Genomic DNA, 12,124 nt, shown 5'->3' with positions numbered 1-12,124 from the left:
AAAAGAAGAAAAAATTCACATGCTTTTCAGTCAGGAAAAGAAACGACGTAGCTTTGTGGTCAGCAAAGTTGAGCAAACAAAAGTGAACGGCGTCGTTTGTTGTTCCCCTCTCTTAATTTGATTCCCCCAGGCCCAGTAGCAAGAGAGAGAGAGAGAGAGAGATGGCGAGAGGAGAAGCACTGAGCGCGTACAGAGCGCTGCTGCGAGCGACTCGGAAAACGTTCGCCGGAGACTCACTGATGCTGACGGGTTCGGCCGCCGAGGTCCGACAAAAGTTCGAGGACAATCGGCAAGTGACCTCCGAGGCCGAGATCCGGAGGCTCCTCGACGAGGCACGTGAGGCCTCCCATTTCATCGCCAACATGATCGTCCAGGCCAAGCTCAACTCTCGCGGCGGTTACCGTAAACCACCTTTCCCTATTCAAAATATATTTTTCCATTTTCCAAAGTTATTATTAAATTGAGATTTTATGTGGATTTTTCTTCTTGTTCCTTGCGTTTGTGAAATTGTTTGTGTGTGTTTAGCCTGAAATTTAAGTTTCTAATTATTTGATCAAATTTCAATTTATGATACATTCAAATATGATGAACCAGAACGATTGGAACAAACTAGGTTTTTTGGAGATCGAAAACTGAATTATAATGATGCTCGTCAAAAAATTATGAAATTTATGGCCCAAAATTTATCCCAATTTTCACAGATGAAGTTGAAAAATTATGAAAAAGGTGCCAGTGTACGCTACAAGCACGTTGCTCTAATCTGAATATAGCCTCTTAATCTGAATTTTCTTGTGCATACTGTGGTTAAAAGCTTAAATCCGTTGGATTCTACGAACTATTGATTTTTAACAATGAAAAATCTAGACTTTTGTGGAATCGAAAGATGAGAAACAATGAATGTTCAGAAAAAAGGTGATATTCCTTTGTTTCTTTTCTAGGCGGAAAAAAATACTTAGGGTACTACAATTTTTACTACAACTTAGAACATCTTCAGCAACCTTTTTCATTTTAGCTATTCAAAAGCAACGTTCTATACTTTAACTGCTCATTTTTCAATATACACTTCAATAAATTCTCTATTATTCTCTACTTTCTTTAAATATCATTTTTCAATATTACTTTTATTATTTTCTCTCCAACAATTTGATAACTCGAGATCTTGGAGTACTCTACATCCTTTGTTGTTTTTGGGGTGAGCTGGGTGGAGGAAATTTGCCAATGGTGGCTTGGGCCAAGTTTGGTCTGAGATTGAGCTGAGCGGTGGCCGGCAGGCTAGACCAAATTGTTGTGGCAATGGATCAGGCTATTGCCATCAGTGAACCTAGCTAGATGATGACCTTGTGGTGGTAGATGACAGCAAAGAAACCTAGCTAGGTGTTTCCCCAAGTGTTTGTGCGAAAACAAAGTGAGAGATGAGCGATTGAGAGAGAAAAATGTTTTAAAAATGGATGGATAAGCTATTGTGGTTTCCCAAATATAGGTAAGCACTGTATCATAATGTAGGATTTATAGAATGGGAGGACAATCTGTTGGAGCTCTTTTGTTTTTCACCTTTATTACCTAAATTTAGACAACAAGTGACTTTTAGAGCATGTTTGAGATTGCGTTAAGGAGCTTAAAAAATGCTTTTAGTACATAAAAAATTGTGACAAGCAAAAAGGAGTCTGTAAGGTAATAAATTTGAAAAATATTTTCTTTCTGTTTTCCCTTTTTTTTTTTTCCTCTAAAAAAGCCAAAAACTATGTTTTATGAGAAGCTTGAAAATTAAATTTTTTCTAAAATACTCTTAAGATTTTTCCATAGACAAAAAAAGTTATATTACTCAACGCAATCCCAAATAGGCGCTTACATAAGTTGCTGGAGATACTCTTACAAACTCACCTGACAATTTACATTTTTTGGAAATGAGAGTCATGCGGACAACCATGTAGATGTCCATATTTAGTAGTTGATGTAGTCAGTGTCATGTGGACTGCCATTCCATTTTGAAAATGTGAGAAGTGCTACATAAACTCTCATGTTGCAGTTTATATTTTAGTGGCTAATGTGACTCATGTTAGTTTGTAAGGGACTTGTAGTAAAAGTTGTAATACTCTTAACAACCCTCCTTGAGTAAACTAGTTCTGAAAATTTCATTATTATGGTAGTCAATTGGATGGCCTTAGATGGGGACCTGAAGCTGAATTACGTTGCATATATGGCTGCCTTAATTCCATCATCACACTTTCATGTTTGGAGAAGTTTTTTGTTGATTAAAGTGATTTTGCTTGTTGCATGTATTGTTCCAATGTTTGTATCCTCCTAATTGCAAGATGTGGTATCCTGAACTATATCTGTTAACCACATGTACTATAATAACTTGTAGACGATTATATAAGAATTTGACCCTTTTTATCTACCAATTTGGATTGCTGCAGAAGTGAAGCCCGATAAAGAGCATGCAGGAGCAACACTTGAGATTCCTTCTGAAGACATTCTTAAGCCCGTCTAGGAGTAATTGTGGAGTTTAATGCTATGTTTTCGGACATTCTTTGCCTCATATTTGAGCTGTTTATCGATGACCGAGTATTTTCCTCGGTAGTTTTCCTCAGTAGTGTTCCCGAGTACTCGCTCAAATATTCTATTTGTTTTGGCAATAATTTTCTATGAGCTCCCTTCGGTTGTTGCTGGGGGAGACGTTTGTAGTATAGAAGATTAAACATTGTAGGTTGGATCGTATACCTTTGCGCTCTCATATTCCAGGAAAAAGTTAAATGTAACTTCTAAGCAATTCTAGTTTTACTTGCAAAAAAAAAAAAAGAAGCAATCCTAGTTTTAGATTATCAAAATGTAGTTGAAAGTCTTTTGGCAGTCCATTTTGGGTTTGGTTTAGAGTAATATTATTTTGCGCATCCATCTTATACAGGCTATAGCAGCATCTTTTAGGTAATTGTACTTATTTTTTTTAGTGATAAATATAAAGTCACTTAAAACACGTTACGTCAGCTGGTATAAAATAGGTAAATAACTATAAAGATGACTAGAATCCTTACATCTTTTCAAATGTCACGCAGTTTTTAAAATTATCATTAAATTTGAAATAATCATAATTAAATTTTAATTTAATTGTGATTTTAAAAGTCACATAACATTTGAGAACTTTAATCTTCTATTGTATTACTCAAATGAATGTGATAATTGAACGTGAAAGAATACCGTTATTTTTTGGTTTATGGTTTATGATTTTGCTGCAGGGCGATGGCATGGCTTTTATTGCACCCATGGTGTTCTTATTTAAAAGTGAAAGGAAAAGCTATGAAATACAGAATATATTGAAGGCAATTCAGACCCAGAAATCCTCTTGTGCACCCGAAATAATGTTTCTATTTTACTTCCAAAAAAAAAAAGAACATAATATTTATGATTATAGGCAACAGTTCCAAGGAGGCTTCCTCTCTACAATTAGCACTCAGTAGAGTTTCCCAATAGATACAAGTACAGGATTTCCCTCATGAGGAAGGGAGGCTTCAAAAATACCTAAAAGTACCCTCCACTTAAGTTTCCAACTTGGGCAGTAACTAGTCCACCTCATCATCTTCCTCCATGTCTTCCTGGTCTTCATCCACATCCTGATTTTCAGGATCTGTCCCATTGTCCTGCTTGTTCTTGCCATCACCATTTCCTGAGAATAAAAGGGGTTGAAGGAGAATAAAGGTAAGCTCCTGATCTAAGTTTAATAGAGAATATATCAACTTTCAACGAAGTGAAGGATAATAATATTGATGGCAAATCAAGAGAAGGATAGCACGTGGTAGAAATATGGAAAGGAAACAGGATAAGACCAGAAAATGGAAGAATAAACATCCGACGAGTTAATAAGGTGCCAATTATCACAAATCCTGACTGATTATACATAGGAAGATAAAGGTTTAAATGAAGAACATATGTGAATTGGAGAAAGACGAGAGTTGAGATCAGGAAAGAACCGTTGCACTTAACAAGGGAAAATTAGGACTGGGGAGGCAGTTAGACCATGGATATTGGTTTATATAATATTGCAGACAAGACGAATCAGATAGAATCCAAAAGAGTCCATTGAAGATCAACCAGTAACATCACTAGAAAACCTTAGCAGAATTGTGACTAATCTCATCTGAACACAGCGAAAACACTTAAATACAGGTCACAGTATAATTGTGTATAGAAAATGGATGAAAAGAATCCAAAGCAGTACATTCTGTCTAGAAGAGGGTGCAATTTGGAGAGTTTAAGAGGGTTGAGGAAATGTTTCTGTGTGCATGAAGAATGCGAAGAAATCATTGATGTGAAGGATTGCTGGCAGAATGGCCAGAGTAGGTCATGGTAGACCTGCACAAGTACGTCATATGGCATTCTTGTAGTCGACCCCTAGCATCATTAGTCAGTTGGGTTAAGAGATTCTGTTTCCTGAATAGGTTACAATGTTTCTTTCAACCATAAAAATGATCACCTTGCTAGAGGAAAAAGAAAGCAACATGTCATATGAGAGAAAATATACCACTTGCGCTGAAGATGACCCCACCGGAACACAATCCTTCCTCAATCTTGATGAGTTGAAGAGTCATTCTGGGTCCGATCTCTTGAAGTTTGACAGCACTTTTTGTTGAAGCCCGGTTTACTCTACCAAGATCACTAGCCAGAGTCACGGTCGCAGCGTCATCATCTACTTCACTTTCTGATCCATACCCAGCCCTTTATAGTCACAAAGAAAACAAATATAAAACCAGAACAAATGGGTAAGATTAGTCAATCCAAAAACATGGTATTACATAAATGCATATTTCTGTTCATTTTCCTCCCTCCTCTATATTGTACTTGGTTATGAGTTTCTCCTATTGATGTACATAAAAGAGGATGACTCAAGTTGAAAATTTACCTTTAAAAAAACTTTGGAAATTACAAAGCCTTGCACTAATGTATCGTCAAACCACTGCTCTAATTGATTGAATTAATACACACCAAAAACAAAAAAGAGCATAAATTTAACATTGGAAAGTCCTTATCTTTGCTTCATCCATATAGCTTGACGGTCCTACCTTTCTATATCCTCTAATTCCCAATTAAAAAAAAAATATCCTTATTGGAAGAGTGACATTCTGTTCATACACGCTCAAACCTATATTACAAAGACATTTCTTTTTTGTTGGTTGAGAGTGGGGGATTAGGTAGAAAAAAAAAGTCAGATTGAGATCATTTTTATGCTATGCTTTCAGAAAACTTTTAACTATCAAGTCTAACAATATAAAAGTTTCACTGGTAGTGACCCATGATGAACTACCTGTAGACCTCAGGAAACACTTCACAATAGATTATAATATAACTCTCATTCCCAATACTACATTACATAATTTGCTTTAAGGAAATTAAAATAATAAGACTCCTTACTTTGTGATAAAGTCACTCACGTCCCGAAGATTCCTTAAATCTGGGACTTGATGGTTCTGCACAAATTTTCTAACTCTACGGGAGACACCCACAGGCTGTAATCTTACGGAATAATGCCGAAAATCAATAAGTTTTGTGTCTTTGTTGTAATTAAGTAACACAATTCTCTGGCAAGAAGAAAGTTTGACCTGAAAAATCACATTAAAACAATATTAAAAGATCATGAGTCTTGCTGGCGCTGGCAATAAACTGCAATTTCTTTGAAACTCACAGTGTTTATATCAATGGCGGGAAAAATGTTCTGAAACATTATAGTTGTGAGCTTTAGATGTTGATCGCCAGTCCCAAAACCAGAAAGAACAATCTGCCAATAAAATATACAGAGATTAATATTGGCAAAGTTTAAGAGAGAATATTTCACCATCTGTTTTGAGTCAAATTATGCAACTGTATAGCTGCGGCCCATTCCTCTTCTGAGAAACACATAATCAACTACCACTAGCTAATAGAAGATATGTGTGTAAGGTACACATGAAGTTGGCCGGTATGAACCGTTCATGAGTTCTTTTGCACTGAGATAGTACAGTTAATTTGCTGTGTCTCATGCTAAAAAAGGCTAGTAATGATGCATGATACTATTGATCATTTGGTGAAAGATGATAGAGGTGCAAATTCCCAAAAGAAAAGCGCTATTTAGCATTTTGCTTTACTTTCTCTAACTTCTAGCAAATCAAACAAATCATGAATTTGTGTTTTGTACGTAGGGTTGAGTGAGATTATAAAATTACCAGAGGAGAATTTTTGAAAAGATCTTGAGGACATCTAGGACGCAATTGAGATTGAGCAACATCAGTTGCCAATGAGTATTCGTGTATCTTAAATGTAAGAGTTGGGCCTTGCGGCGTCCTTCCAACCCTCAAGTAGGGCGAGGTCTTAGTTTTTGACAATATGAGGAAATGCGTTACACCCATAGGCCCAGCAACATTCAAAAAGTCTTTGAGATTATTCCGTTTCTTCTCCTGCAATAATAATAAAATATCAGTTAACTAAAAAATTCTGTCATAAAATTAGGATTACCCAAAAATAAAAAACAGCGCAACAACATTATGTCTGGCCATATAGACAAATCCAGCTTAGAGACTGCTGAGGACTTGCTTTTAATCTAATTTTAGCCTAATGTTGACATATTGCAGTGGCGATTATGGGAGAATCACAGTCTGCAAGATTTAAGCTGTCCACAGCTAAGCTCAATAATTTGCCTATGATCTACATTGCTTTATTGAATTCCTTATATAAAATCGTCAGTACTTATTATAATGAAGCCACCATTGATAAATTGCATAGCTTCCAACACATAATTTATATTAGTCTAAAACAGAAGTAAAGAACTCCTCTTGAAAAGCATTACACGATTACCCCACAAACCTTTCAGTCGCTTTTGTGAGGTAAAGATATTTTTCTCTTAAAAATTCACTCTCATGTGATGTGTACTTCCATCAATATCATATTGCAACAAAGATACACTTCAGGAGACAAAGAAACAGAAAGAGAGAGAGCAACACAGAGAACAAATAATCTTTACCTTAAGATTGAGAGCAGTATAGGGAAGCATCAACTTTCTCAAATCCATTTGAAGTTGCTTGAGAGGACCAGGCAACTTCCCTCTCGCAAACACAAAGCTCTTTGGAATCTTATCGCCTGTGATATGGTCCACACTAGGTTGCTTCTTCTTCACAACCGGCTTCACAAACACCTTCTTCTTCTGTTTAATTCAAGTAACAAAAAAAAAAACATGCAAACCTGTAAACACTACAAAAAACTAGAACCCCGTTTGGTTGCTCAGAAAATGGAAGAAACAAATTGGATACAGAAAAACCAAGTAAAACAAAACACCGAAATCAAAACGCACTACAGTTATTTGACTTTAGCTTCTCACACTACAATTTTTTCCTACCTCCAGATTAAACCATATATATACCATAAGAACCCGCAATTCATTTTCTTTTCCTTTCTTTCATTTTCTCAGCAACCAAGCAGCTGGGAAAGTTAAAGAAAAACTAAAACAAACAAGATTTCGCTTACATTTCGGAACCGAGCCATGGCTTCCAAGAATCTTGAATTTCAGAGCTTCCTGATTAAATAACTTCAAAACCCTAAAAACAAATAAAACAAACATTTAGCATAACCTGAAATATATAACTTCTTCCTCGTCTTACATAAATCAAGAACAAGTACAAGAACAAAACGTAGGGTTTTTGAAGAGCCAGCTAATGCAAATTTCAGAATTCTAGGGCTTCAATTCAAAACAAAATGAACTATATCTCAGAATTAAAAATTAGTATAGAAATTAAACAAAAAGGAACAAAAAATAGAGGAATAAGAGCATTCCTAGTGAACTAGTCAAAGTTTAAGCAAATTTTAGCTAGAAAATTCACTTTTGTTATTATAGCTAGCTACTTTTCAAAAGCTCTAAATACCAAACTCTCTAAATATTCTCTACTTTAAATAAATACTATTTTTTATTGGTTTTAAAGTAACCACTTCCAACCACTTTCAACTGTCTTCTTTCAACCAAAATTTAATATCATCTGCTGTTTTTCAATCACCCAACAGATATTATTCAGAATTCCAGAATCTACTAACCAAAATAGGCCAGTAATATGCATATTTTTTTACACAAGAAATTAGTAACCAAAAGAATACAAAATTAGTAACCAACAAAATAAATATGTAAAACACCCCAACAATACGGATTTTCAAATGAATAACCAAATGCCAAAAGCCTTTACTTTAAAATTAAGAACCAATCTACATAAACAGAGGCACAAAACAGAGAAATAGCTAAGATCTTTCAAATACTCAAAGTTCTTCTTATAAGAGCTTCAAGTACCGGTGCAGATGTTTGAGAAAGAATCACCAGAACCTCAAAGTCCAATAGGTCTTTCTATCACAAGTCAGTGCACTTGAATCTCAACAGGCACTCAACATGAATACAGCACAGAAGGGAGTAATAGCCGAGAAATGTCCAAGTACCCGATTTTGGAAAGAGTCCAATGGTGCAGAATTTTGAAAAAGAATTACCAATACCCAAAATCCAATATACCTCAATATAAACAACCAACCAATAAAAACAGAGCACCAGCAAGAAATTTCCACATAATCCAATAGTGAAAACAGTCCAATAATTCAAATGTCCAAATGAAAAGGAGAAAGAAAAAAAAAACCAGAAAAAGAACAACTGAAGCCTCAGATATTGAATACTACTCCATATCGACGACCAAAAAGACGTAAACAGATCAGCAGCAAGGTATCCCCCAGGAAAACAGCAGATCCTTGGAAGACAATATTTTCGTTATCATTAAATTTCCTAAGCTCTTTACATGTTTTTTGGCCTTCAGCATAAGAGAACACCAAGTTAGTTACAAGGGCTGCAAGATACACAAGCGGCTATATATTCAGAAATAGAGCAGGACGCAAAATAAAACATCAAGATCCACCTAGGCCACTTAGCAGTCTTTCATAGATTCATGCCGGTCCATCAACTGGCTGAATCTGACATTTTTGTACACTAATTAGTTCTGAAACTACTTGTCGTAGGAAGCTTAACCAATTCAATTACTTTGATTTATTTGATAATAAGGTTATAATACCACATCAAAATTTCATGCTCTAGCAACCACCTTTGCTCACTGTAACTACTTTTTTGATGGATGCAGTTACCATTAGTTTCATTTGGTTTTTCTCTCAAACTTGTCTCTAAAGGTACCATGAGAAACATGAAAATTGTAATAACCATGGATTCATTTAAATGTGAATGAAATCACATCACAAGATAAAAAGTAAAAATATACCTTCTTATGCAAAAAGTTTCTTCCAGTTGAAGTCAATTTTCTCATTCAGTTCCCACCCATAATTCCTCACGTCCTACAAAACAAAACATTACATTAATCAAACCATTTAAGTACTAAAACACAAGAAACAACAATGTGCCAAACATACTGCATTTTAGAAAGCCTCAAGTTGTTCTATTTCTCCATGAGTCCAATAACATTGAATTTTCCATTACATCATAGATCACCATACATCAGATATTCGAAAACTGATTCCGGTGGTCGAATGTTTGCATGTTTTATAATGACCAGTGATAATAAAACGAATTTCAAGAAAAATGTTGAACCTGAGCCATGTTGACGGCAAAAGTGATAAATCAATGGTCTAGATGCAGTAAGATGATGGCAAAGAAGACTCACAGAAGAAAAAATTTCACAAAACCTTTTCTTCTCAGTTTTGCTACTTGACGAAACCCAAACTTCCAAACTCAAAACTAGCAAATAAAACACCGCAAAATCTCAGAAAGCCACAAGCGAAAATGCTAACCAATAACACAAAGTGCAAAATTTCACAAACCCAAAATCCTAAAATCAATATATAACACGCCAACCAACATATCAAATACAACCCACAACACAACAAAATCAAAAGAACCAATCTTGCACATCAAAACAAAGGCAAAAGAACTAAACTTGAGAATTGGGGACGGCAGAGAACTCACGTAGAAGAAGAGGGGCAAAAGAGATGGTTCTCGTGGAGAAGCTGGAACGAAAGCCTGCCAAGAAACCAGAATTTGGCGAAAAATCTTCTTTGACGAGCTTACTACGAATGCTCTAAGAGGAAATTACCGGGTGTGGTTTGTGCGTCTTCGTGTTCTGCGAGCGTGAAAGGGTTTTAGGGTTAGGGTTTTAGCAAGAGCGTCAATTTGAGCCGGGCTGACCCAAAAATAAGAGCCCAGGTCTGGCCCACTACTTGAAAAGAGCTGTATGTATTGCAGTAGTATGGACATGCATTCAAAAAATTTCGAAAACAAATTTTAAGACTCTAGCTAATATGTTAAAAATTTAATAAATAGTTTCTCCTAAGGCCTTCAATTATGGTAAAAATAATTACAAATTGAAAGTCTCATTATTTACATTCTAAAAAAATTCCATAATCCAGAATTTGTTATTTTTTTTTTAAATAGTTATTTTTTTTATAATAATAATTATTATTATTATTTAATATAATAAATTTTTTTTCCAGCGGTCATAGCAGCTTCTATGTTCAGTCGGAAATATCCACCGAAAATCAACTCCGGTTTTACCAAAAACCTATCAAAGGATCGGGCTTCTTGGGTTCGGCAGGTCACTAGTCTCCTTCTGGTTCCATCGGAAATCAACGAAAGATTTGGTCACGGGGTACATATCCCGGGTGTCAAAAAATCCTTCACAAATCAAACCCAAAACTTTCACAATCCGTGAATCATCACAATCCAAACCCAAAAAACATCACAATCAGTCAATCATCACATGGAATACCCTTTTCAAAACCCCGTCTTTCAGTCGTGAATCATCACAATCCAAACCCAAAACAAACACAAAATGTAAATCAAACCTAAGAATTTTACTTACAAAAAAAAAAAAAACAAAGATCCCTCCAGTGGTTTAGAAGAAAGTGGTGACGAGGAGGTTGGAGGGGGGGAGAGAGAGAGAGCAAGAGAGAACCGGCAAGAAATCTACGTATTTCGGCTGGATCTCTCTATTTATCTAGCCAAAGATTCGCCCGGGCGTGGGTTTCGGCCAAATCCGACCTGAGATCCGACCCTAGCGACATCACCTACTCCGTGTCCAGATCCCGTAGCCCGTCTCAGTCGCCGGCCGGAGAGAGAAGAACAAGAATGAGAGAGAGAGAGAGAGAGAGAGGGAGAGATGAGGTCGAGAGAGATCTTTTTTTTTTGTTTTGTTTTTTAAGGGAGAGAGATCTAGTTCTTTCTTTTAAAAAAAAAAAAAAAAATTCAGGTGGTGGATTTTTTTTTTTTCCAGACGGTTCAAGGAAAACCGTTTGTAAATTACAGACGGTTTTCCTTGAACCGTCTGGAAATAAAATAGGAAAAAAAAAAAATTCAGACGATGTAGTTAAAACTGTCGTTATTTATTATTTAACGGACGGTTTTTAAAAAACCGTCATTAAATTTTTTTTTCTAGACGGTTTTAAAAATCGTCAAGAAAAAAATGTCAATAAATGGGAGTTTCTTTTGTAGTGGCTCTAACTGACATATTAAATAAAAAATAATAATATAAATATTTAATTTAATTTAATTAATATTTAAATATTAAAAAAAAAATCTTACTTAAACTTGTTGCTTTAAGCCTGAAATTTATGGAGAGGCACCTGAACTGTTGCTCTATGTATGGAAAATAGTAGAACTAAAGAAAGTTTATTAAGTAACACATGACCAATAAAACCCCCAAAAGGTAAGTACCAAAGTACATGCAGGGCCTTGCCAAAGCTGATGAAATGGTTGTTGTTAATACTACTCACGTGAATTGTAACCAAATTTCAAACAAAATCATGTGAATTGAATAGGGTTATGGATCTGAACTCTGAAATAAACTTTAAGCAAGTATGCCATGCATACAAAAAGTAGGGGTTCGTGACATGCAATTTCTGTGCACGTGTTTAATTTGGGTCATGTTAGATATGAGTATAAAATTATATATGTCAATTCTAATCTGATTCATTCAATTAAACAGGTTAATTAGACCTTCTCAATTATAACTTGTTAATTTTGTGTTTGGTCGGATTCAAGTCGTGTCGAAGCATGAATATATAAAATTATATAAGTCAACCCTAATTCAAACCGTTTAATTAAACGGGCCAAACTCACCAACAATATTCCACTAATTTT

The 12,124-nt window shown here is 35.4% G+C and overlaps 2 protein-coding genes across 3 annotated transcripts; one reads left to right on the top strand and one right to left on the bottom strand.

Annotated features, from left to right (window-relative positions):
* The first annotated feature begins 110 nt into the window (after positions 1 to 110).
* Positions 111 to 2,802, top strand: LOC133852042 (mitochondrial zinc maintenance protein 1, mitochondrial). The gene is made up of 2 exons (XM_062288711.1): positions 111 to 402; positions 2,418 to 2,802. Exons 1-2 carry the CDS (start codon positions 162 to 164, stop codon positions 2,489 to 2,491), a joined length of 315 nt encoding a protein of 104 aa, XP_062144695.1. The 5' UTR covers positions 111 to 161; the 3' UTR covers positions 2,492 to 2,802.
* Positions 2,803 to 3,340: 538 nt separating this feature from the next.
* LOC133852755 (peter Pan-like protein) lies at positions 3,341 to 10,133 on the bottom strand. Of its 2 annotated transcripts, none has more exons than XM_062289503.1 (9): positions 9,927 to 10,133; positions 9,255 to 9,327; positions 7,486 to 7,556; positions 6,986 to 7,165; positions 6,192 to 6,422; positions 5,675 to 5,767; positions 5,404 to 5,591; positions 4,517 to 4,710; positions 3,341 to 3,661 (listed from the first exon to the last, which is right to left on the bottom strand). In XM_062289503.1, exons 3-9 carry the CDS (start codon positions 7,501 to 7,503, stop codon positions 3,558 to 3,560), a joined length of 1,008 nt encoding a protein of 335 aa, XP_062145487.1. In that variant the 5' UTR covers positions 7,504 to 7,556; positions 9,255 to 9,327; positions 9,927 to 10,133; the 3' UTR covers positions 3,341 to 3,557. The 2 variants fall into 2 exon arrangements, with proteins under 2 accessions (XP_062145487.1, XP_062145486.1); XM_062289502.1 differs by having other exon boundaries at positions 9,956 to 10,133.
* Between the last annotated feature and the right edge of the window lie 1,991 nt (positions 10,134 to 12,124).

The sequence above is a fragment of the Alnus glutinosa genome, chromosome 12, assembly GCF_958979055.1.
Source record: "Alnus glutinosa chromosome 12, dhAlnGlut1.1, whole genome shotgun sequence".
Lineage (NCBI taxonomy): Eukaryota > Viridiplantae > Streptophyta > Magnoliopsida > Fagales > Betulaceae > Alnus > Alnus glutinosa.
This window is presented reverse-complemented; position numbering and strand designations above follow the sequence as displayed.